General features: G+C 45.2%; 1 protein-coding gene across 2 annotated transcripts in view; it reads left to right on the forward strand.

Moving 5' to 3' along the window:
* The window catches only part of LOC115205311 (centrosomal protein of 112 kDa), a 183,120-nt gene that overhangs the window by 32,135 nt on the left and 125,173 nt on the right, over window positions 1–25,812 (forward strand). For both annotated transcript variants that reach the window (XM_029771136.1, XM_029771143.1), the window contains 4 exons: window positions 12,176–12,262; window positions 17,691–17,790; window positions 18,341–18,459; window positions 19,729–19,872. In XM_029771136.1, the coding sequence (XP_029626996.1) occupies window positions 12,176–12,262; window positions 17,691–17,790; window positions 18,341–18,459; window positions 19,729–19,872 (450 nt within the window). The remainder of the gene's footprint in view (window positions 1–12,175; window positions 12,263–17,690; window positions 17,791–18,340; window positions 18,460–19,728; window positions 19,873–25,812) is intronic.

A 25,812-nucleotide genomic window follows, 5' to 3' on the forward strand; every position in this document is an offset into this window, starting at 1 on the left:
CTGTTATTCGGACAATTCACGTTCTTAAAATAAAGTGGTGATCCTAACTGACCTAAGACAGGGAATTTTTTACTAGGATTAAATGTCAGGAATTGTGAAAACTGAGTTTAAATGTATTTGGCTAAGGTGTATGTAAACCTCTGACTTCAACTGTGCACAATTATTAGGCAACTGATTATTCTGATCTTATCATTATTTCTATGCACATTTTCCAACTCAAACACAAACTCAGCAAAAAAGAAACGTCCTCTCACTGTCAACTGCGTTTATTTTCAGCAAACTTAACATGTGTATATATTTGTATGAACATAACAAGATTCAACAACTGAGACATAAACTGAACAAGTTCCACAGACATGTGACTAACAGAAATGGAATAATGTGTCCCTGAACGAAGGGGGGGTCAAAATCAAAAGTAACAGTCAGTATCTGGTGTTGCCACCAGCTGCATTAAGTACTGCAGTGCATCTCCTCGTCATGGACTGCACCAGATTTTCCAGTTCTTGCTGTGAGATGTTACCCCACTCTTCCACCAAAGCACCTTTAAGTTCCCAGACATTTCTGGGGGGAATGGCTCTAGCCCTCACCCGCCAATCCAACTGGTCCCAGGCTTGCTAAATGGGATTGAGATCTGGGCTCTTCGCTGGCCATGGCAGAACACTGACATTCCCGTCTTTCAGGAAATCACACACAGAAGGAGCAGTATGGCTGGTGACATTATCATGCCAGGATGAGCCTACAAGAAGGGTACCACATGAAAGGAGCAGGATGTCTTCCCTGTAACGCACAGTTTTGATTGCCTGCAATGACACCAAGCTCAGTCTGATGATGCTGTGACACACCGCCCCAGACCATGACGGACCCTCCACCTCCAAATCGATCCCGCTCCAGAGTACAGGCCTCGGAGTAACGCTCATTCCTTCAACGATAAACGTGAATCCGACCATCACCCCCGGTGAGACAAAACCGCGACTCGTCAGTGAAGAGCACTTTTGCCAGTCCTGTCTGGTCCAGCAACGGTGGGTTTGTGCCCATAGGTGACGTTGTTGCCGGTGATGTCTGGCGAGGACCTGCCTTACAACAGGCCTACAAGCCCTCAGTCCAACCTCTCTCAGCCTATTGCGGACAGACTGAGCACTGTTAGCTTAAGAGGCCCACCGGACAAATTCTTTGGCCACTATACCCATTCTGCCAATTGGCCTGGTTTACCACACTGAGCCCTGCTGATCCGTCTGCCGATGTAATAGCACGAGGGGGCCACAACAGACTTTCTTCCGTCGCGACGTCCCTCCAAGGCCCTTCTGTTAGCTTGCTAGCCCCGGCCTGCAAGCTGCCTGAAGCCACTCACTGGACTCCTATTATCACTCGGCTACGCATGCCTCTCGCTAACGTCAATATGCCTTGTCCATTGCTGTTTTGGTTAGTATTTATTGCCTTATTTCACTGTAGAGGCTCTGCTCAATACGCCTTATTTAACACTTTAGTTTTAGTTCCACCTACCACACATGAGGTGACATCACCTGGTTTAAATGATATTTCTAGGAACAATATCTCTTTCATCATCACTCTATGCACAGGTTTACCCTCGCTGTATACACATCCTACCATACCTTTGTCTGTACATTATGCCTTGAATCTATTCTACCGTGCTCCTTTTACTCTCTGTTCTGAACGTACTAGACGCTATCCTACTCCTCCTCTGGTGATGTGGAGGTTAATCCAGGCCCTGCAGTGCCTAGCTCCACTCCCATTCCCCAGGCGTTATCATTTGCTGACTTCTGTAACCGTAAAAGCATTGGTTTCATGCATGTTAACATTAGAATCCTCATCCCTAAGTTTGTTTTATTCACTGCCCTAGCACACTCTGCCAACCCGGATGTCCTAGCCGTGTCTGAATCCAAGCTCAGGAAGACAACCAAAAACCCAGAAATTTACATCCCTAACTATAACATTTTCTGACAAGATAGAACTGCCAAAGGGGGCGGTGTTGCAATCTACTGCAGAGATGACCTGCAGAGTTCTGTCATACTATCCAGGTCTGTACCCAAACAATTTGAGCTTCTACTTTTAATCCACCTTTCCAGAAACAAGTCTTTCCCCGTTGCCTCTTGCTATAGACCACCCTTTGCCCCCAGCTGTGCCCTGGACACCATATGTGAACTGATTGCCCCCCATCTATCTTCAGAGCTAGTGCTGCTAGTTGACCTAAACTGGGACATGCTTAACACCCCGGCCATCCTACAAGCTAAGCTTGATGCCCTCAATCTCTCACATATTATCAATGAACCCATCAGGTACAACCCCAAATCCGTAAACACGGGCACCCTCATAGATATCATCCTAACCAACCTGCCCTCCAAATACACCTCTGCTGTTTTCAACCAAGATATCAACGATCACTGCCTCATTGCCTGCATCCGTAATGGGTCTGCGGTGAAACAACCACCCCTTATCACTGTCAAATGCTCCCTAAAACACTTCAGCGAGCAGGCCTTTCTAATCGATCTGGCCCGGGTATCCTGGGAGGATATTGACCTCATCCCGTCAGTAGAGGATGCCTGGTCATTCTTTAAAAGTGCCTTCCTCATCATCTTAAATAAGCATGCCCCTTTCAAATTTAGAACCAGGAATGGATATAGCCCTTGGTTCTCTCCAGACCTGACTGCCCTTGACCAGCACAAAAACATCCTATGGCGTTCTACATTAGCATCGAATAGCCCCTGTGATATGCAACTTTTCAGAGAAGTCAGGAACAAATATACACAGGCAGTTAGGAAAGCTAAGGCTAGCTTTTTCAAGCAGAAATTTGCATCCTGTAACACAAGCTCAAAAAAGTTCTGCGACACTGTAAAGTCCATGGAGAATAAGAGCACTTCCTCCCAGCTGCCCACTGCACTGAGGCTAGGTAATTTATGCTGCCAAACATACCCTCGTAAAACTGACCATCCTACCGATCCTCGACTTTGGCCTCCCTGTGGCTCAGTTGGTAGAGCATGGGGTTTGCAATGGTGTTTGCAACGCCAGGGTTGTGGGTTCGATTCCCACGGGGGGCCAGTAAGGGGAAAAAATAAAATGTATGAAATGAATTGAAATGTATGCATTCACTACGGTAAGTCGCTCTGGATAAGAGCGTCTGCTAAATTACTAAAATGTAAAATGTCTTTGGCGATGTCATCTATAAAATGGCCTCTAACACTCTACTCAACTAATTGGATGCAGTTTATCACAGTGCCATCCGTTTTTTGACCAAAGCACCATATATTACCCACCACTGCGACCTGTATGCTCTCGTTGGCTGGCCATCGCTTCATATTCGTCGCCAAACCCACTGGTCCCAGGTCATCTACAAGTCTCTGCTAGTTAAAGCCCCGCCTTATCTCAGCTCACTGGTCACTATAGCAACACCCACCCGTAGCATGCGCTCCAGCAGGTATATCTCACTGGTCACCCCCAAAGCCAATTCCTCCTTTGGCAGCCTTTCCTTCCAGTTCTCTGCTGCCAATGACCGGAACGAACTGCAAAAATCAATGAATCTGGAGACTTATTTCTCCCTCACTAGTTTTAAGCACCAGCTGTCAGAGCAGCTCACAGATCACTGCACCTGTACATAGCCCATCTGTAAACAGCCCATCCAACTACCTCATCCCCATACTGTATTTATTTATTTATCTTGCGCCTTTGCACCACAGTATCTCTACTTGCACATTAATCTTCTGCACATCTACCATTCCAGTGTCTAATTGCTATACTGTAATTACTTCGCCACAATGGCCTATTTATTGCCTTACCTCCCTTACCTTACCTCATTTGCACTCCCTGTATATAGATTTTTCTTTTTTCTACTGTATTTTTGATTGTATGTTTGTTTATTCCATGTGTAACTCTGTGTTGTTGTATGTGTCGAACTGCTGTGCTTTATCTTGGCCAGGTCGCAGTTGTAAATGAGAACTTGTTCTCAACTAGCCTACCTGGTTAAATAAAGGTTAAATATAATTTAAAAAATAATACAAATGGAGGGATTGTGCATTCTCGGTGTAACTCGGGCAGTTGTTGTTGCCATCCTGTACCTGTCCCACAGGTGTGATGTTCGGATGTACCGATCCTGTGCAGGTGTTGTTACACGTGGTCTGCCACTGCGAAGACGATCCACTGTCCGGCCTGTCTCCCTGTAGCGCTGTCTTAGGCGTCTCACAGTACGGACATTGCAATTTATTGCCCTGGCCACATCTGCAGTCCTCATGCCTCCTTAAAGCATGCCTAAGGCATGTTCACGCAGATGGGCATCTTTCTTGTTGTGTTTTTCAGAGTCAGTAGAAAGGCCTCTTTAGTGTCCTAAGATTTCATAACTGAACTTACCTAGTTATCTAAAGAAATGGGATCTAGGTATATTTAACTTTTGTACTAACTGTTCAAAAGATGCAAAATCAATGTACAAGACGTTCAGTGAGGAGATCCCTTCTCCGGCCCAGATATGAAACGCCCTGTCTAATAATGATGGAGAGAATGTATGGTTCTTTAATAATGGGGCAGAAGTTGAAAATTCACTAAGACCAAACGATCGCCTGAACTGTTTCTAGATTTTTAGAGAATGTTTCATAATGTTTTTTAATGTATTTGCAAACCGGCTCAGCTAGTTTAGAGCAGAGTAAGACAGCTAAGGAGGTGTTCAATGAGATATCCAGGGTCAACCATTTTGGTGATTAAGTCAATGTTTAAAATAAATGTATTCAATTCCTTCTTTTCTGTTTGCTAGAAAATCTCCCCATAGAATGTAGTAGCCTGAATACCACAGTGGTTTATAAATGCATATTGGAGGTCTGTGTTTCTTTGATTTCTGTGACACTCAAAATGTTTTCTTTCTTTTCAGTGACTTTTGAGTCACAGTTGACAGTAAAGGGGGGTTTGCTGGATTTTCGGCAAGTCCTAGCCCTGCAGGGTGGAGTTGTGACCACACACACACCCCACACACAGGACGCCTCCTCAGAAGTGTCTCAGTGACTCACTCTGACTCCATCCTCGCCACCTGAATCTTATCCTCTCCTGTGGTTCCACATTAAGCCCCGTACGCAGGCCTCGCCCACCATGGCGTGGCTCGTCTGACCACCAGCAGGAAATGACCTGTGGCTGGGTCTGGTCCTCGCCATATGTTGCTAAGCCCCGACAACCAGTTCCTATATTAAGGAACTCTGGGCTCTCACACCAAGCTCATCCCCAGTTCAGCTACTGACTTCATTGATACGTTGATAAGAACGCTGACTGTACCAGTTCAGCTACTGACTTCATTGATACGTTGATAAGAACGCTGACTGTACCTGTTCAGCTACTGACTTCATTGATACGTTGATAAGAACGCTAACTGTACCTGTTCAGCTACTGACTTCATTGATACGTTGATAAGAACGCTAACTGTACCAGTTCAGCTACTGACTTCATTGATACGTTGATAAGAACGCTGACTGTACCAGTTCAGCTACTGACTTCATTGATACGTTGATAAGAACGCTAACTGTACCAGTTCAGCTACTGACTTCATTGATACGTTGATAAGAACGCTGACTGTACCAGTTCAGCTACTGACTTCATTGATACGTTGATAAGAACGCTGACTGTACCAGTTCAGCTACTGACTTCATTGATACGTTGATAAGAACGCTGACTGTACCTGTTCAGCTACTGACTTCATTGATACGTTGATAAGAACGCTGACTGTACCAGTTCAGCTACTGACTTCATTGATACGTTGATAAGAACGCTGACTGTACCAGTTCAGCTACTGACTTCATTGATACGTTGATAAGAACGCTGACTGTACCAGTTCAGCTACTGACTTCATTGATACGTTGATAAGAACGCTGACTGTACCTGTTCAGCTACTGACTTCATTGATACGTTGATAAGAACGCTGACTGTACCTGTTCAGCTACTGACTTCATTGATACGTTGATAAGAACGCTGACTGTACCAGTTCAGCTACTGACTTCATTGATACGTTGATAAGAACGCTGACTGTACCTGTTCAGCTACTGACTTCATTGATACGTTGATAAGAACGCTGACTGTACCTGTTCAGCTACTGACTTCATTGATACGTTGATAAGAACGCTGACTGTACCTGTTCAGCTACTGACTTCATTGATACGTTGATAAGAACGCTGACTGTACCTGTTCAGCTACTGACTTCATTGATACGTTGATAAGAACGCTGACTGTACCAGTTCAGCTACTGACTTCATTGATACGTTGATAAGAACGCTGACTGTACCTGTTCAGCTACTGACTTCATTGATACGTTGATAAGAACGCTGACTGTACCTGTTCAGCTACTGACTTCATTGATACGTTGATAAGAACGCTGACTGTACCAGTTCAGCTACTGACTTCATTGATACGTTGATAAGAACGCTGACTGTACCAGTTCAGCTACTGACTTCATTGATACGTTGATAAGAACGCTGACTGTACCTGTTCAGCTACTGACTTCATTGATACGTTGATAAGAACGCTGACTGTACCTGTTCAGCTACTGACTTCATTGATACGTTGATAAGAACGCTGACTGTACCAGTTCAGCTACTGACTTCATTGATACGTTGATAAGAACGCTGACTGTACCTGTTCAGCTACTGACTTCATTGATACGTTGATAAGAACGCTGACTGTACCTGTTCAGCTACTGACTTCATTGATACGTTGATAAGAACGCTGACTGTACCAGTTCAGCTACTGACTTCATTGATACGTTGATAAGAACGCTGACTGTACCTGTTCAGCTACTGACTTCATTGATACGTTGATAAGAACGCTGACTGTACCAGTTAAGCTACTGACTTCATTGATTCATTCAGTAAGTGTGTGGTAGCGTGGCAGCTGGAGCAGACGTTGGCCACCATGACGTTGAGTCACTTTAGTCTCATATGGTCATCTATTTTCACCCATGGTTGAGGTTACAAGTCTAGTCCTTGTAATCCCCTCTACACACACCCTTACTGTGCTGGGCTCACACCGCAGGTGCTATGGGATGGGGCCGTGGCATATTCAATGAAATGATCCAAGACCATTCAGCCAGTCCCACCCATAGGGTTAGAATTAGGCCTACGTGGTGTGATTGCTTTGGCACATGCAGATGGGTTGATGCATGCAAACAGAGCGAGAGAGAGAGACTACATTTCCCCTGGTACTCCTGGGGTTCTCATCACAAGCACCATCACAGGGCTCTGTGTGATTCTTCCTCTAATGGCTGCAGCTCGGCCAAACGGGTCTGGAGCTGAGGTTCAGTTTCCAATCTGCCCATGCTTTCCAAAGGAATAATGATGCAACTGCTTCCATGCCTGGGTCCTATGGGAAGGCCTCTCAGCTCTGTGTTTGATTCAGACGACTAGCCCCTCTTATCTGATTGTATGATTGTGGTTAAAGGACAACACTGGGCCTTGTGGAGTTCCTAAGGGAGCTCTCTATGTAGTGGCTTTTAGTGTAAAATGGCCGACAATCCAAAGGCAGGCGTATGGTACTCAGTCTGGCTTTTCTTAGATTGAATGGGTATTGTTTTTGTTACAGTTATGCACTTTGTCCTTAAAGGGACCTCAATGTTGAATAGTAGTAGTGAATTGTTTTAGGAAGAAATGTTCTGTCTGTTGTCTCCACTGAAGCCCAATATTACCATGACATTAAGTGACATTCAAAAGTCTTTCCTGTTAAAAACTTTGTTGGTTGTAGTGTTTTGCATTTTACCTCAAAGTACAATTGTCATGCTAAGATCCATTAGCTTCTCCTCCCAGTGGAGGAATGGCATGTTAATGGTGTTCAGCAGAGAGCTTGCAGGGCACTGCAGAGGGAATATTCTCTAACATCTGTGTTTATGGAAGATGAAAGCTCTATCAGGGCATTGTAGTTCTGCTGCAGAGCAAGATACACAAACACAACCGTGCTTTGTGGGCCCAGCAGTTAGCAGACATTTTGTGAACGCATTCCCCAAGGGGAAAAAAGGCTCGACCCAGGGTCGCTTCTGAGAAAAGAAAAGTGAGAGCAGCTGCTTCTGTCTTTCTCTTTTTCTTTTCGTCTCCCTCCTCCCTCTCTATCCTTTCCTTTCTCAACACACCTTCACCTTCTCTCTCATCCTTCCCTCATCTCCTCTCCTCTCCTGAGCTTGGTGTCAACAACATGGCATCTAAGAGAGAAACAACTTTTCAAAAGAAAAGCCAGTGTCACACAGAGATGCCTGGTTTTGAAGCGTCTCAGAAACCTGAGGTGTGCTCTCTCTCCTTCCTCCTCGCTCCTCCTCTCATTCGTCCTCCCCCCTCCTCTCTCCCCCCTCCTCTCTCCCTTCTCTTTCCTTCGTCCTCTCTCCCCCCTCCTCTCTCCCTCCCCTCTCCTCTTTCCCCCCTCCTCTCTCCCTTCTCTTCGTCCTCTCTCGCTCCTGCTCTCTCCCTTCTCCTCTTCCTCCTCTCTCGCTCCTCCTCTCTCGCTCCTCCTCTCTCGCTCTCTCCTTCGTCCTCTCTCCTTCGTCCTCTCTCCTTCGTCCTCTCTCACTCCCCTTTCTCTCCTTCCTCCTCTCCTTCCGACTCTCTCGCTCCTTCCGACTCTCTCGCTTCTCCTCTCTCCCAACTCTCCTTCCTCTTATCTCCTTCCTACTCTCTCGATCCTCCTCTCTCCCTCCTCTCTCCCTCCTCTTTCCTTCCTCCTCCTCCTCTCCCCCCCCTCTCCCCCTCCTCTCTCCCCCTCCTCTCTCGCTCCTCCTCTCTCCTTTGTCCTCTCTCCTTCCTCCTCTCTCGCTCCTCTCTCCCTCTTTCTCTCCTTTCGACTCTCTCGCTCCTCCTCTCTCCCAACTCTCCTTCCTCCTATCCCCTTCCTACTCTCTCGATCCTCCTCTTTCCCTCCTCTCCCTCCTTTCCTTCCTCCTTCCTCCTCTCCTCTCTCCTTCCTCCTCCTCTCTCCCAGCTCCTCTCCTTCATCCTCTTTCTCTTATCCCTCCTCCTTCCTACTCTCTCGATCCTCCTCTCTCCCTCCCCTTTCCTTCCTCCCCTTCCTTCCTCCCCTTCCTCTCTCCCCCTCCTCTCTCCCCCTCCTCTTTCCTTCGTCCTCTCTCCCCCCTCCTCTCTCCCTCCCCTCTTTCCCCCCTCCTCTCTCCCTTCTCCTCTTCGTCCTCTCTCTCTCCTCCTCTCTCCCTTCTCCTCTTCGCCCTCTCTCGCTCCTCCTCTCTCGCTCCTCCTCTCTCGCTCCTCCTCTCTCGCTCCTCCTCTCTCCTTCCTCCTCTCTCACTCCTCTTTCTCTCCTTCCTCCTCTCTCACTCCTCTTTCTCTCCTTCCTCCTCTCCTTCCGACTCTCTCGCTCCTTCCGACTGTCTCGCTTCTCCTCTCTCCCAACTCTCCTTCCTCCTATCTCCTTCCTACTCTCTCGATCCTCCTCTCTCCCTCCTCTTTCCTTCCTCCTCCTCTCGCTCCTCCTCTCTCGCTCCTCCTCTCTCGCTCCTCTCTCCCTCCTCTTTCGCTCCTTCCGACTCTCTCGCTCCTTCCGACTCTCTCCCTCCTCCTCTCTCCCAACTCTCCTTCCTCCTATCTCCTTCCTACTCTCTTGATCCTCCTCTTTCCCTCCTCTCTCCCTCCTTTCCTTCCTCCTCCCTGCTCCTCTCATTCCTCCTCCTCTCTCCTTCCTCCTCCTCTCTCCCAGCTCCTCTCCTTCATCCTCTTTCTCTTATCCCTCCTCCTTTCTACTCTCTCGCTCCTCCTCTCCCACTCCTTCTCTCTCCTTCCTCCTCTCTCGCTTGTCCTCTCGCCCTCCTCCTCTCTCGCTCCCTCCTCTCTCGCTCCCTCCTCTCTCGCTCCCTCCTCTCTCGCTCCCTCCTCTCTCGCTCCCTCCTCTCTTGCTCCCTCCTCTCTCGCTCCCTCCTCGTCTTGCTCCTCCTCTCGCTCCCTCCTCCTCTCTCGCTTCTCCTCTCCTTCCTACTCTCTCTTTCCTGCTCTTCCTCTCTCCCTCCTCTCTCGCTCCTCCTCTCCTTCCTCCTCTCTCGCTCCTCCTCTCCTTCCTCCTCTCTCCCTCCTCCTCTCCTTCCTCCTCTCTCCCTCCTGCTCTTCCTCTCTCCCTCCTTCTCTCTCCCTCCTTCTCTCTCCCTCCTCCTCTCTCCTTCCTCCTCTCTCGCTCCTCCTCTCTCGCTCCTCCTCTCCTTCCTCCTCTCTCCCTCCTGCTCTTCCTCTCTCCCTCCTTCTCTCTCCCTCCTTCTCTCTCCCTCCTCCTCTCTCCTTCCTCCTCTCTCCTTCCTCCTCTCTCGCTCCTCCTCTCTCGCTCCTCCTCTCCTCCTCCTCTCTCCCTCCTGCTCTTCCTCTCTCCCTCCTTCTCTCTCCCTCCTTCTCTCTCCCTCCTCCTCTCTCCTTCCTCCTCTCTCCTTCCTCCTCTCTCGCTCCTCCTCTCTCGCTCCTCTTCTATCCCTTCTCACTCCTCCTCTCTCCTTCCTCCTCTCTCCTTCCTACTCTCTCGCTCCTCCTCTCTCGCTCCAGCGCCGCTGGAAAAATCTACTAGACTCCCTCATCTCAATCAGCCTAATCTCTCCTCCAACAAGTCTCCTGTGGTCTCAGAGATTGCACAAGAAAATGGTGGTAATTCAATAGAAAAGAAAGCAAAACGAGAGAGAGAACTTCACATGGCACCATTGAAGGAGGATAAGTCTAGCAGATTTAGTTGAAGTTGTGGGATAATGGCAGCAGTAGTTTACAATAGGACTCATCTAGTTTGAATGTAGAAGACCCTGGGAATGAGTACGATACAGATCCTTGTTGCTCGAAAGCAAACATTAGCGTTATTGTGAGAATGAATGGGGCAGGTATTGGCTAGTTTGTCAAATGTCAATACAATAGGGGACTTAACCATCTAAGCTACCTCCGCAGATACAGGTTACATGACTGCCCAAAAAGTATTTTCCAACCTGGAAGGACGTATTTGTCACTGAGCCCCAGAGTTGAGCAATGCATCAAACCCTCCAGTGACTAAAACCTGTAAGTACATTAGTCACAAAGCAATAGGAACTCATCCTGTCTAATTCCCGTTTGTGTTGACAATGTTAGCAAACTCTTTTTCTCCACTGACTGGATGACTGTGTGTCTGTTGGCCCCAGAGCTGCCAAGTCCTGAGGCCAGATAGTTCTACAATGGCACACCAGATCAGGAGCACATGTCATGCCTTCTCCTCACCCAGGGGCAATCAGATCAGGTAGACTACTAGACACAGTGAGCCAACAACACAACAAGCACCAGCGGCAGTTCAAAGAAGTAGGGGAAGATGGTCATACAGGGCTTAGCCACGGGACAGGGTGGCCTCTCCTATCACTCTCCCCACGTGTTGCTGAGAGAGTCTCGTTAGCCAGATGAAAGGCCCGAGTCCGCCAGTATTTCCTGGTAAATAGTCAGGAAACCTGAAGCCACAAAGCAATAGGGCCTCTGGCAGGGCTGATGAGAGGGATATATGACTTAGGAGGAGCTGTGTTAGGAAGTCACTGAGAAGGTATGTGCTTCTCGTTTAGTATTAAGGCCATTCTGTAATAGCAAGCCGTATCCGATAGTCGGTGTTCATGTGTCTACCTGGTTTGAGTGTGTGAGTATAAATATTTAGAATTACTATTGTAGATGTGTGTTACTTTGTTTGTGTGTGTACACTTCTGGCGTATTAACTAAGTGTGTATTATTTTCCTGTGGCATTGTGTGTGTGGGAGTGAATGAAGGGCTCTGTCTTGACATGCAGATTCAGACGGTTGAACTGTTGATCCCCTGTATATTGAGCTAAACTGAAAGGAGCCGACTGTCAGTGGATAACTGTAGCCTACATAATGCATTGTTCTCTCTGGCCAAGCCTGTTCCTGTCACTGACTAATACTGTATTTCACTGTTATCTCACACACACACACACACACACTGTTGGGTCTGGTACATCCCTCCTACACACATTTGAACTCCTGTTTGTAGATAAATACATTTTGAAATGTTTATGAAGCTTGATTCATTGACACCGCTGATGCTCTATGCACCATCAACAATAAATATCTGAAATGCCACTACTTGCCATCAGTTGGCCTAGTTAGTAAAAACAGGGGCAGCGGATGTTGCCGTTGCTATTTTGTCCATCTCCTGTGTTGCATTTGATGATATGTGTATTGACTCCGCTGTCTGTCATGGTGCTGTGTGTCTCTGTGCAGGCTGAGATGAAGACTAAAGTCCTGGAGGCCAAGCACCAGGAGGAGAAACTGAAGATGCAGCAGAAGCACGACGCAGACGTGCAGAAGGTCAGAGTGCTGACTGATTTATCAATGAATTATATGAATTATTTAATTTGTTTGATTATTTGATATTTTAGATAAATTCACACATACAGCCATAATATCATCTGTAGGGAGGTTATAGTACCGCCCAGAAATAAAACCATGAATTGAAATGATGGAGGACAAATGCACAGTAAAGTGAGACAGTGCAGAAGGTAGGGATAACATGAGTGATGCTCCCTGCACCCTTCACCACTCCCACTCTGACACTACATCTGATGTGTTTTGGGCTGGACTCACACCCTTTTCTCCTTCCCTCCTCCCTGGGCTAAGACAAATAGCTCTCCAGAATCCTACTCAGACCCTCTTCAAAGCTCCTTGTAGTCTTGGTAGAAATGGCTGTGAAGTCTGAGTAGCACCCTGTTAGTTTCATTTCACCAGGGCTGTATCGGCTCAGCTCCACATCCAGCACCTGGGATCTGTCAACTTCCTCCCAAAACGTCTGCTTTCATTGTTGCCACAGAATCTTTAAATAAAACAGAAATAGCCCCATTTCCCCTCTGTTTAAACTGTCGATGAACTCTTTGTCTCTGACAGGAGACATGGTGACAGCTCCTCCACTACCCCGCCTCTCCTGCTCTCGCTCTCCATCCCTCTCTCTTTGGTGTCTCTGTCATTGCAGGCAAATCACACTAATTGTGTACAGATTGCGAGCGATGTCGGATTCAATTTGTTCCCTGTTTACCCGGGCGTCTGACTAATGGCTTCAAGGGGGAGTGGTGGTGGATTAGAGACTTTAACAAGCCCATTCAAAGGCGCATGGGGAAGCTGGCTAGCGCTAGTTTTAATTAGCACCAGGGAGATGAATTATGGATGAATGTGTGGTGCTGATGGTGGTTAGACTGGTCATCGTCTCATAGATAACACAAGAGAGGAGAACAGGAGAACAGGCCTGACTGTTGTATGGTATGTATAGCCACGGATCAATAGTGTGTGTGTGGTCGCACGATAGCTATATAATTAGCTCAGGCAGACCTGTATTTGTTTTGGAGTGTTGGAGCGCATCAACAAACAGGGTTTAATATCTCCATCTAGAAGGTGCTGCCCCAGGAGCAATCCGCTAAGGATCTGAGATGGCTAGAATACCACGATAGTGAACAACTGTTTTTCATAATGCTGTGTAGCCTAGATTATCAAGCTCCATTGAGACTGTAAAGAGATGGTTAACAAATAACAACCCATATTGTACATCGTCAGATTGCTATGCTATCTCAGATTGCTGTATGCTCTGCCTTTGTGTGTAATGTAATGGCACCTCTTCCTCCAGACAGTGGGATAGTATTAGTGTCTAGTCAGTCAGGCTGGCTGGAGTCTCTCTGCAATAGAGATGTTATAAAAGACCCACAATTACTGTCCTAAAAGCTGTCGTTCCTCTGCTCCCACTCCCAGTCCCTCTGGACCCCATCTCTGACACCCCGTTACGTCTGCCCAAAAGACACCCTCCTCTCTCCTCTCAGGAAGGCCGATGGGAAAATTGGACGTCCCTAAATGTTCTGTGAACTTTCCTTTACCCCCCTTCACTCCCTTCCCTTTCATGTCTCCCATCCCACTCACTCTGGCCACAACAGGCTTAGACACAGAGTGCACTTCTAACAGACAAAACCCAGGACAAATAACCCTCTGATGGTCCCCGGGACTGTTTAGGAGGGGAAATAATCTCTCTTACAGGGGGTTTTGATCAAATCTCCAACGTGTGTATCAAAAGACAAGGCGGCGCTGTGAAATGTTCCACAGTCCTGAACTTGTGTTGTTTCTCTCTCTCTCTCCTCTCTCTCTGTCTGTCACGTGTTGTAAAACCTCCTCTTTCATGGTCAGGTCCCGTCTACTAATGCAGCTCTGAGGATATCATCATTCCCAATAACACTGATTAGCCTCCTAGCATGTACTGCTATGCATAACTGTAATCAGTTCAGTACAATGGAGAGCCCTGTGCTCATAATTTCTAAAACAATGTACTGGTATCTGTTATTTTTTTTATATTTAGTTTCACTCACACTTATTTTATTTGATGTCCTCATTGGAAGGGGATGTAATGGAGTCAGGATGCAGTGAAGTCAGTCAAGGCTCATCTGTACATTTTACATTTTACATTTTTAGTCATTTAGCAGACACTCTTATCCAGAGTGACTTACAGTAGTGAATGCATACATTTCATACAATTTCATATATTTTTTTTCTGTGCTGGCCCCCCGTGGGAATCGAACCCACAACCCTGGTGTTGCAAACACCATGCTCTACCAACTGAGCTACAGGGAAGGCATGTAGACTCCTGTTATGAGATGTGTTTGGGGATGGGAATTCTGTTGATGTAGTGTTGTGTATCATTAAATCAAATCAAATGTTATTGCACACACACACACATCCTGTTATTGAGAATTTCTGCTTTGCCAAGATAATCCATCTACCTGACAGGTGTGGCATATCAAGAAGCTGATTAAACAGCATGATCATTACCCAAGTGCACCTTGTGCTGGGACGATTAAAGGTCACTCAAAAATGTGCAGTTTAGTCATAACACAATGCCACAGATGTCTCACGTTTTGAAGGAGAGTGCAATTGGTATGCTGACAACAGGAATGTCCACCAGAGCTGTTAACAGATAATTGAAGGTTAATTTCTCTGTTAGCCCCCCCCCCCCCCCCCCCCCATCTACTGTAAGCCGCCTCCAACGTCGTTTTAAAGAATTTGGTAGTACGTCCAACCGGCCTTACAACCACAGACCACGTGTAACCACACCAGCCCAGGACCTCCACATCTGGCTTCTTCACCTGCGGGATCATCTGAAACCAGCCACCCAGACAGTTGATGAAACTGTGGGTGAGAAATTAAGAGCTGAATCACAACCACCTGAACAAAAACAGTAGATGAGAAATGAAGGAAGAGCTGAATTATAACCACCTGAACAAAGACAGTAGATGAGAAATGAAGAGCTGAATTATAACCACCTGAACAAAAACAGTAGATGAGAAATGAAGGAAGAGCTGAATTATAACCACCTGAACAAAGACAGTAGATGAGAAATGAAGAGCAGAATTATAACCACCTGAACAAAAACAGTAGATGAGAAATGAAGAGCTGAATCATAACCACCTGAACAAAAACAGTAGATGAGAAATGAAGAGCTGAATCATAACCACCTGAACAAAAACAGTAGATGAGAAATGAAGAGCTGAATTATAACCACCTGAACAAAAACAGTAGATGTGAAATGAAGAGCTGAATCACAACCACCTGAACAAAGACAGTAGATGAGAAATGAAGAGCTGAATTATAACCACCTGAACAAAAACAGTAGATGAGAAATGAAGAGCAGAATTCTAACCACCTGAACAAAAACAGTAGATGAGAAATGAAGAGCTGAATTATAACCACCTGAACAAAGACAGTAGATGAGAAATGAAGAGCAGAATTATAACCACCTGAACAAAGACAGTAGATGAGAAATGAAGAGCTGAATTATAACCACCTGAACAAAGACAGTAGATGAGAAATGAAGAGCAGAATTATAACCACCTGAACAAAAACAGTAGATGAGAAATGAAGAGCTGAATTATAACCACCTGAACAAAGACAGTAGATGAGAAATGAAGAGCTGAATTATAACCACCTGAACAAAGACAGTAGATGAGAAATGAAGAGCTGAATTATAACCACCTGAACAAAGACAGTAGATGAGAAATGAAGCGCTGAATTATAACCACCTGAACAAAGACAGTAGATGAGAAATGAAGAGCTGAATTATAACCACTTGAACAAAAACAGTAGATGAGAAATGAAGAGCTGAATTATAACCACCTGAACAAAAACAGTAGATGAGAAATGAAGAGCTGAATTATAACCACTTGAACAAAAACAGTAGATGAGAAATGAAGGAAGGGCTGAATTATAACCACCTGAACAAAAACAGTAGATGAGAAATGAAGGAAGAGCTGAATTATAACCACCTGAACAAAAACAGTAGATGAGAAATTAAGAGCTGAATTACAACCACCTGAACAAAGACAGTAGATGTGAAATGAAGAGCTGAATTATAACCACCTGAACAAAGACAGTAGATGAGAAATGAAGGAAGAGCTGAATTATAACCACCTGAACAAAAACAGTAGATTAGAAATTAAGAGCTGAATTCAAATCAAATCAAATTTATTTATATAGCCCTTCGTATATCAGCTGAAATCTCAAAGTGCTGTACAGAAACCCAGCCTAAAACCCCAAACAGCAAGCAATGCATGTGAAAGAGGCACGGTGGCTAGGAAAAACTCCCTAGGAAAAACTCCCTAGGAAAAACTCCCTAGAAAGGCCAAAAACCTAGGAAGAAACCTAGAGAGGAACCAGGCTATGAGGGGTGGCCAGTCCTCTTCTGGCTGTGCCGGGTGGATATTATAACAGAACATGGTCAAGATGTTAAAATGTTCATAAATGACCAGCATGGTCAAATAATAATAATCATTGTAGTTGTCGAGGGTGCAACAAGCACGTCCGGTGAACAGGTCAGGGTTCCGTAGCCGCAGGCAGAACAGTTGAAACTGGAGCAGCAGCATGGCCAGGTGGACTGGGGACAGCAAGGAGTCATCATGCCAGGTAGTCCCGAGGCATGGTCCTAGGGCTCAGGTCCTCCGAATTACAACCACCTGAACAAAAACAGTAGATGTGAAATGAAGAGCTGAATTATAACCACCTGAACAAAGACAGTAGATGAGAAATGAAGAGCTGAATTATAACCACCTGAACAAAAACAGTAGATGAGAAATGAAGAGCTGAATTATAACCACCTGAACAAAGACAGTATATGACAAATGAAGAGCTGAATTATAACCACCTGAACAAAAACAGTAGATGAGAAATGAAGAGCTGAATTATAACCACCTGAACAAAAACAGTAGATGAGAAATGAAGGAAGAGCTGAATTATAACCACCTGAACAAAAACAGTAGATGAGAAATGAAGAGCTGAATTATAACCACCTGAACAAAAACAGTAGATGAGAAATGAAGAGCTGAATTATAACCACCTGAACAAAAACAGTAGATGAGAAATGAAGAGCTGAATTATAACCACTTGAACAAAAACAGTAGATGAGAAATGAAGAGCTGAATTATAACCACCTGAACAAAGACAGTAGATGAGAAATGAAGAGCTGAATTATAACCACCTGAACAAAAACAGTAGATGAGAAATGAAGAGCTGAATTATAACCACCTGAACAAAGACAGTAGATGAGAAATGAAGAGCTGAATCACAACCACCTGAACAAAGACAGTAGATGAGAAATGAAGGGCAGATTATGAGGTGTATCTGGAACTACACTATTTATACAACATTTTGCAACTCTATGAAACATAATGCAACACTTTTGAACAGGTTGAATTTACCTGCCCCTTTTCCACTTCAGATTTTAGACCGTAAGAATGGTGAGATCGATGAGCTGAAGACCATGTATAGAGCCAAGCAGAAGGAATCGGAGGAGAGTGTGCGCAAGCTGGAGAAGAAAGGTGAGAGGTCGTGGGGTCACGGTGGGGGTAGAGCCTGGAGGCAGACTCAAGGGGATATTTACACCAGTGTGTCTCTGCACACTCAGAGTTAAACTCCAGTTTAAACGCAGTGTTACTGTTAGAGGGGGAGACCCCACTAGTGTGGCGCGATGCTACCCAGCTGTGCTCCTTCTAACAGCACATTTATGAGACTCTGATATTTCACACTTGTCATAAACAGATTCTTTAATGACAGTGCATGTTGTACAGTACACTTCCAGCACAGAGCGATTTAGTTGCAGACGTTCTCTATACTCAGCTTTAACCCATTGACACAATATGGGAGATTGGAGATATTCTCAGTGCTGACATTCAATATGAAACAACAATGACGAGGGCTACAAAGCATGTGACTTTCACAGATCTTGGTTAAAGTAGTGTGAAAGAAACAAACGTGTGTGTGTGTGTGTGTGTGTGTGTGTTGGCCCTGAGGCTGGGCCTTACTGAGTTCTTTGTCTGTGTGTGTGTGTGTGTGTGTGTGTGTGTGTGTGTGTTGTTTTTCCATCCACAGTTCAAAGCGTGGTGCGCGAGTCCCAGGTCATCCGTGAGAGCAAAGAGAAGCAGATCGGCGAGCTGAAGAAGATGTCAGATCAGAGCACCGACTCCCTGAAAAACGAGTGGGAGAAAAAGGTAAAGGAAAGTTGAAGGGCTGAAGTCGATTTCCAACCAGCCTTAGCCCCTAAGCACTCCTAAGCCTGAGGAAGGCTGCAATAGAAGGATTTGAAAGGGTGAAATCTGGGCTGACCTCAACCAAGCCAGGCTCACTATAGAGCTGGGAAATCTTTATTCTAGACAATTCTATGTAGGCTCACTCGGCCAGGCCTGTGTGGGGGTTTTTTTTTACAGAATTTTTTTTTATTAGTACTTCTTCTCTAAATTGTCTTTTCAGTCCCGCTAACTCTAGTTAACTAAGCTGCTCAATGAGATCTTAATGACATTTCCCCTTATCTGTTCAGGGTCACTAAGCGTATGATAGTGAAATCCATAAGTGAAGCTCTGCTTAGATGTATGAGAAAAATGAACTCTCCTGCCCTCTTAAGGATCCGCCCCTTTTTAAAATTTTCACCTAAAATGACATACCCAAGTCTAACTGCCTGTAGCTTAGGACCTAAAGCAAGGATATGCATATTCTTGATACCATTTGAAAGGAAACACTTTGAAGTTTGTGGAAATGTGAAATTAATGTATGAGAATATAACACATTAGATCTGGTAAAAGATAATACAAAGAAAAAAACATGCATTTTTTTGTATTTTTTTGTATCATCATCTTTGAAATTCAAGAGAAGGGCCATAATGTATTATTCCAGCCCAGACACAACTTATCCAATGAACCATTGTATTTCTGTTCAAAATGTTGTATCAAGACTGCCCAAATGTGCCTAATTGGTTTATTAATAACTTTTCAAGTTCATAATGTGTGCACTCCTCAAACAGTAGCATGGTATTCTTTCACTGTAATCGCTACTGTAAATTGGACAGTGCAGTTAGATTAACAAGAATTTAAGCTTTCTGACAATATCAGATATGTCTATGTCCTGGGAAATGTTCTTCTTACTTACAACCTCATGTTAATCGCATTAGCCTATGTTAGCTCAACCATCCTGAGTGTGGGACACCGATCCGTAGAGATCCTTAAGAGGTTTTAAAATAAGGTATCTCGCCCCTGAATAAGGGGTGACTTGATATATCTATTGAAATTGAGAGCGAGACAGAGCGACGCAGGGAGAGACAGACTCGGAGAGACAGACGCAGAGAGAGATGCAGAACAGGCCAGAGTTGGTACAGTAGAATGTCTCTGATTGGACACCTGGGCCAGTGGACGTAGCCAAGGTACCACACGTAGTAGCTGTAATAGGCTGACTGACGCTGTGGTGTCCGTTGCCCCTCCTCCCCCCAGCTGCACGCGGCGGTGGCGGGTATGGAGCAAGAGAAGTTTGACCTGCAGAAGAAGCAAACAGACAACATTCAGGCGCTGCTGGAGGACACCAACCAGAGGCTGGCCAAGATGGAGGCTGAGTATGGTGCCCAGACACAAACTACTGTGAGTGGGGGAGATGGGGGAACACTGTTTTCACCATCAGTAACACTTACTGTATTCACCTTCTGTCTCATGTTTGAACACACCCCCTCATAAAGTGTTTGCGGACAAACAGAGCTGACATGAAGGGTGAGGCGTCCCATCTTGTCACTTACAGTTGAAGTCGGAAGTTTACATACACTTACGTTGGAGTCATTAAAACTCGTTTTTCAACCACTCCACAAATGTCTTGTTAACAAACTATAGTTGTGGCAAGTCGGTTAGGATATCTACTTTGAGTATGACACAGGTCATTTTTCCAACAATTGTTTACAGACAGTTTATTTCACTTATAATTCACTGTATCCCAATTCCAGTGGGTCAGAAGTTTACATACACTAATTTGACTGTGCCTTTAAACAGCTTGGAAAATTCCAGGAAATTATGTCATGGCTTTTGAAGCTTTTGATAGGCTCATTGACATCATTTGAGTCAATTGGAGGTGTACCTGTGGATGTATTTCAAGGCCTACCTTCAAACTCAGGGAATCTTTGCTTGACGTCATGGGAAAATCAAAAGAAATCAGCCAAGACCTCCACAAGTCTGGTTCATCCTTGGGAGCAATTTCCAAATGCCTGAAGGTACCACGTTCATCTGTACAAACAATAGTACGCAAGTATAAACAGCATGGGACTATGCAGCCGTCATACCGCTCAGGAAGGAGATGCGTTGATGATGAACGTACTTTGGTGCGAAAAGTGCAAATCAATCCCAGAACAACAGCAAAGGACCTTGTGAAGATGCTGGAGGAAACAGGTACAAAAGTGTCTATATCCACAGTAAAACGAGTCCTATATCGACATAACCTGAAAGGCCGCTCAGCAAGGAAGAAGCCACTGCTCCAAAACCGCCATAAAAAAGCCAGACTACGGTTTGCAACTGCACATGGGGACAAAGATTGTACTTTTTGGAGAAATGTCCTCTGGTCTGATGAAACAAAAATAGAACTGTTTGGTCATAATGACCATCGTTATGTTTGGAGGAGAAAGGGGGAGGCTTGCAAGCCGAAGAACACCATCCCAACCGTGAAGCACGTTGGTGGCAGCATCATGTTGTGGGAGTGCTTTGCTGCAGGAGGGACTGGTGCACTTCACAAAATAGATGGCATCATGAGGTAGGAAAGTTATGTTTATATTGAAGCAACATCTCAAGACCTCAGTCAGAAAGTTAAAGCTTGGTCGGAAATGGGACTTCCAAATGGACAATGACCCCAAGCATACTTCCAAAGTTGTGGCAAAATGGCTTAAGGACAATAAAGTCAAGGTATTGGAGTGGCCATCACAAAGCCCTGACCTCAAGCCTATTGACAATTTGTGGGAAAAACTGAAAAAGCATGTACGAGCAAGGAGTCCTACAAACGTGACTCAGTTACACCAGCTCTGTCAGGAGGAATGGGCCAAAATTCACCCAATTTATTGTGGGAAGCTTGTGGAAGGCTACCCGAAATGTTTGACCCAAGTTAAACAATTTAATGGCAATGCTACCAAATACTAATTGAGTGTATCTAAACTTCTGACCCACTGGGAATGTGATGAAAGAAATTAAAGCTGAAATAAATCATTCTCTCTACTATTATTCTGACATTTCACATTCTTAAAATAGTGGTGATCCTAACTGGCCTAAAACAGGGACTTTTTACTAGGATTAAATGTCAGGAATTGTGAAAAACTGAGTTTAAATGTATTTGGCTAAGATGTATGTAAACGTCCGACTTCAACTGTACCTTCCACCTTGTAAAAGTCTCTCTGCCTTTGCGTCTGTGTCCTGGGACCGAATCCCATCTAACTTGAGTGTTGCTTTGTGTGTATGTGTGTGTGTCAAGGACCTAAGGTGGGACAAAGTAGGGGTGAGGGATTAGGTATGGATGATCAGCAACAGGGGCCATTCAGACACAGTACAGTACTTCATGAATTTAGCTTCTCCTATGACATTCAGCAGCTATCACAATTAACGTGTACATACGCGCACACACACACACTTTCTCTCCATTTCGCTCTCACACGCACACGCACATTCTCTTTCTCCCTCTCTCACACACGCAGACATTTGCATTCAATAGCTTTCACAGGTAAAGTGTACTCCTACCCATACACACACACACACACACACACACACGTTCTCTTTTTCACTCTATCTTTCTCTCACACACACACATGCGCGCTCCCACGTGCAGCGAGATAGTCTGTCAGCAGGATGGAATTTAAGAAGCATCAAAAGCGGGCCGTGCGAGGCCGGGTAGACCCCTCTTTAATAATTAAACACAGTCTATAGCCAGGTGAGGCCTGCAACATGAAAGGGTCCTCTTTCACTGGAAATGAGGTGCTCTACCCCTGTAGTTTAGGCTGACCTCCACACAGAGGTACACATGCACGGGCGTGCACGCACTCACACTCACACACACACACACCCCTGTTCTCTTCATAAGAAATGTCAGCTGAGGTGAGGTAGCTCTGAACTCCCCCTCTCTATTTGATGTCTCAGTATCGAAGCCCTCTGAATTACTTTGTTTATCTTTCATCATGCAACCGTGTGCAGTGTTTCTGGTGCTTGCCAAAAAACAAGTGAAGTTTATCAAAGCTATCTGACAAAGTGAGAGTTTCAACATATAATACACACATTTTCACATAGGCTTCTTACCCAAAGAAATTTGTTTTGACACCTGTAATTGTTTTTCGAACTTATCTGGTGTCTAGAACAGTTCAGGTAGAGCAGCTGCGAGTGTGTATGTCAACATGAAGACAAGATGAAATATGACTGAAACCTCTTTGTGTGTGTTTGTGCTTGTCTGTGTGCGTCAACGGAGACAAAGAGAACAGAGCATGTCCCTGACAGGCCACTACAGTATTCCTGTACCATAACATCATCTTTAGCTGCATCACACACACCCACAGGTGGCATACCAGCACTCCAAGTCTTCTGCTGATGTGTAATATGAGGGAATATGTTTAAGTCTGCTGATGTGTAATATGTGGGAATATGTTTAAGTCTTCTGCTGGTGTGTAATATGAGGGAATATGTTTAAGTGAGAACACCTCTTTAACTGGCATTGGTAGGTCATCCATCACTGAATATTGAATCTGTTACATTATGTTACGCAACTTCTCTTTGATAAAAATTTTGGCCACCAAATATATTTTTTTATCACTTTAAAGAAGACCCATTTTATCCTAGTTAAATCTATGAAGGACTCAGGAGAGCGAAGCTAATATATGTAGCCTGTCACTACACACTTGTCACTTTGTGTCTCTCTCTCTGAAGGAGCCTATTAGTGGAGTTCAGTGCCGGTAGCGTGCTGCTAACACCTGGTGCTCAGGGGAGTGCGCCAAGAACACACACACACACACACACACACACACACACACACACACACACACACACACACACACACACACACAGCCTCTCCGTCTCATCCCATGCCAGGGCGTTAAGTGTCAGCACACGTCCTGGCTCAGTCCCCCTTCGTTCCCCCTTCATTTTCTTAAGGCACTCTTGTTGGCCGCTTGCAGGCAATTTACAAAGGACCCCTCTCACGGGGCCTGACGGCGCTGGCCGTCCCTCTCCGTCCCATAAACACACAGAGCTCTCCTGTCTCAGTCAGCTCTCATCTGTTAGAGAGGACTGCACGCTCACCATCCAGCCTTTCTGTCATCACTTGTATCAACCTGCGAATGCGCTGCATTCCAAACTGTCACACAGAGAGTAGGTGGTTGAATCAACTGTTTTTATTGGGACACTAGTGGAAGCATCACCCAGCTTGCACATTTGGTTCCTTAGAAGTTTTCGGAACTTTTCCCATTGGTTCTGGGAACGAAGCCATCAGTTTCCTGACCGGTAAAATGGAACGTTTTTAAAATGTAGCCTGTTCTGGGACCATATATTTTTTGTTGTAGGGAGGTTCTGATAACTTTCAGGAAACCATAGTAAAATGTTTTCTTGGGAGGTTTTATTAACGTTCTGACAACGGAAATTCTAGGTTATTTTGAGGTTTTTGAATAACTTTCACTGAAAGTTTCAGTAAGACTTTTATTAACACTACTTAGTTTGGGTTAACTTTTTTAACTCCAAGCACAGAAAGGATGCATGAACATTTTCTTAGGCATTAGTCATGCAAATTAGTCATGCAAATACATAATTTTTTATTGTGGCACGGCGTCAGTGAGATTCAAACCTATGATATTCTGTTCTCCATCTATAGAATTAGTCCACTGCGCCACCAGGATAGAGAGCTAGCATGCCATGTTTTTTGAACTCTTACAAAGCTGTTCATTTGAGTATATGCAAACGGACCCCATTTCAAAGTCAACAAGCACTCATGAAGATCAGGTGTGGATAATTAGTGGTCGCGGCCAACAAACCTGAACAAACTTAACAAGATAGAGAACAGAGGTTTGTTGACGCTGAGAACGGAATTAATGTTTTTCAATAACATTCTTAGAATGTTTTTTGAATGTTACTAATGTGTTCTAGTGTTTTTTATGGAACGTTGTATTAATGTTCTGAGAACATGACTAAATAGAACCATGAGGAAACCTGCAGTAAATGTTATGCTGAAGTAAGATCTTTAAACAGGTCAACATTCACAAGGCCGCAGGGCCAGATGAATTACCAGAACGTGTACTCAGAGCATGCTGGCAAGTGTCTTCACTGACATTTTCAACCTGTCCCTGACCGAGTCTGTAATACCTACGTTACAAGCTGACCACCATAGTCCCTGTGCCCAAGAACGCCAAGGTAACCTGCCTAAATGACTACAGCCCCGTACCACTCACGTCTGTAGCCATGAAATGCTTTGAAAGGCTGGTCATGGCTCACATCAACACCATTATCCCAGAAACCCTAGACCCACTCCAATTTGCATACCGCCCCAACAGATCCACAGATGACGCAATCTCTATTGTATTCAACACTGCCCTTTCCCAACTGGACAAAAGGAAACCCTACGTGAGAATACTGTTTGTTGACTACAGTTCAGTGTTCAACACCATAGTGCCCTCAATACTCATCACTAAGCTAAGGACCTGGGACTAAACACCGCCCTCTGCAACTGGATCCTTGACTTCCTGATGGGCCGCCTCCAGGTGGTAAGAGTAGGCAATAACACATCTGCTATGCTGATCATCAACATGGAGCCCCTCAGGGGTGCGTGCTTAGACCCCTCCTGTACTCCCTCTTCACCCACACGACTGCATGGCCATGCAAGATTCCAACACCATCATTAAGTTTGCAGATGACACAAGTGTGGTGTCCCAGATCACCGACAACGATGAGCCAGCCTATATGGAGGAAGTCAGAGACCTGGCAACCACTCCTTCAATGTGATCAAGCCAAAGGATCTGATTGTGGACTACAGGAAAAGGAGGGCCAAGCACGCCCCCATTCTCATAGACAGGGGTTGTAGTGGAGCAGGTCGAGAGCTTCAAGTTCCTTGGTGTCCACATCACCAACAAATTATCCATGGTCCAAACACACCAAGACAGTCGTGAAGAGGGCACAACAAAACCTATTCCCCCTCAGTAGACTGTAAAGATTTGGCATGGGTCCTCAGATCCTCAAAGTTATACAGCTGCACCATCGAGAGCATCTTAACTGGTTGCATCACTGCCTGGTATGGCAACTGCTCGGCATCTGACCTCAATGCGCAACTATCCTGCACCATTCCCAGAACGTTGTAGGAAGGGTGTATGCAAAACAACTGTAGGACCACCACACTCTCACCAAGCTCTAAGAAACAAATGGTTCTCAGAATGTTATGTGCTAGCTGGGCAGTCACGATCAGCTGGGTCATGGTCATTAATCACCAAACAGAAGAACAGGGAGGGAATATGTGGACATTTTTGTTTTCCTATGCAAAATGTTTTGCTCTGATGCATCCTAATGAACACGCCCCTGGACTTTGTTTGATCA

This window comes from Salmo trutta, chromosome 1, assembly GCF_901001165.1.
Source record: "Salmo trutta chromosome 1, fSalTru1.1, whole genome shotgun sequence".
Classification (NCBI taxonomy): domain Eukaryota; kingdom Metazoa; phylum Chordata; class Actinopteri; order Salmoniformes; family Salmonidae; genus Salmo; species Salmo trutta.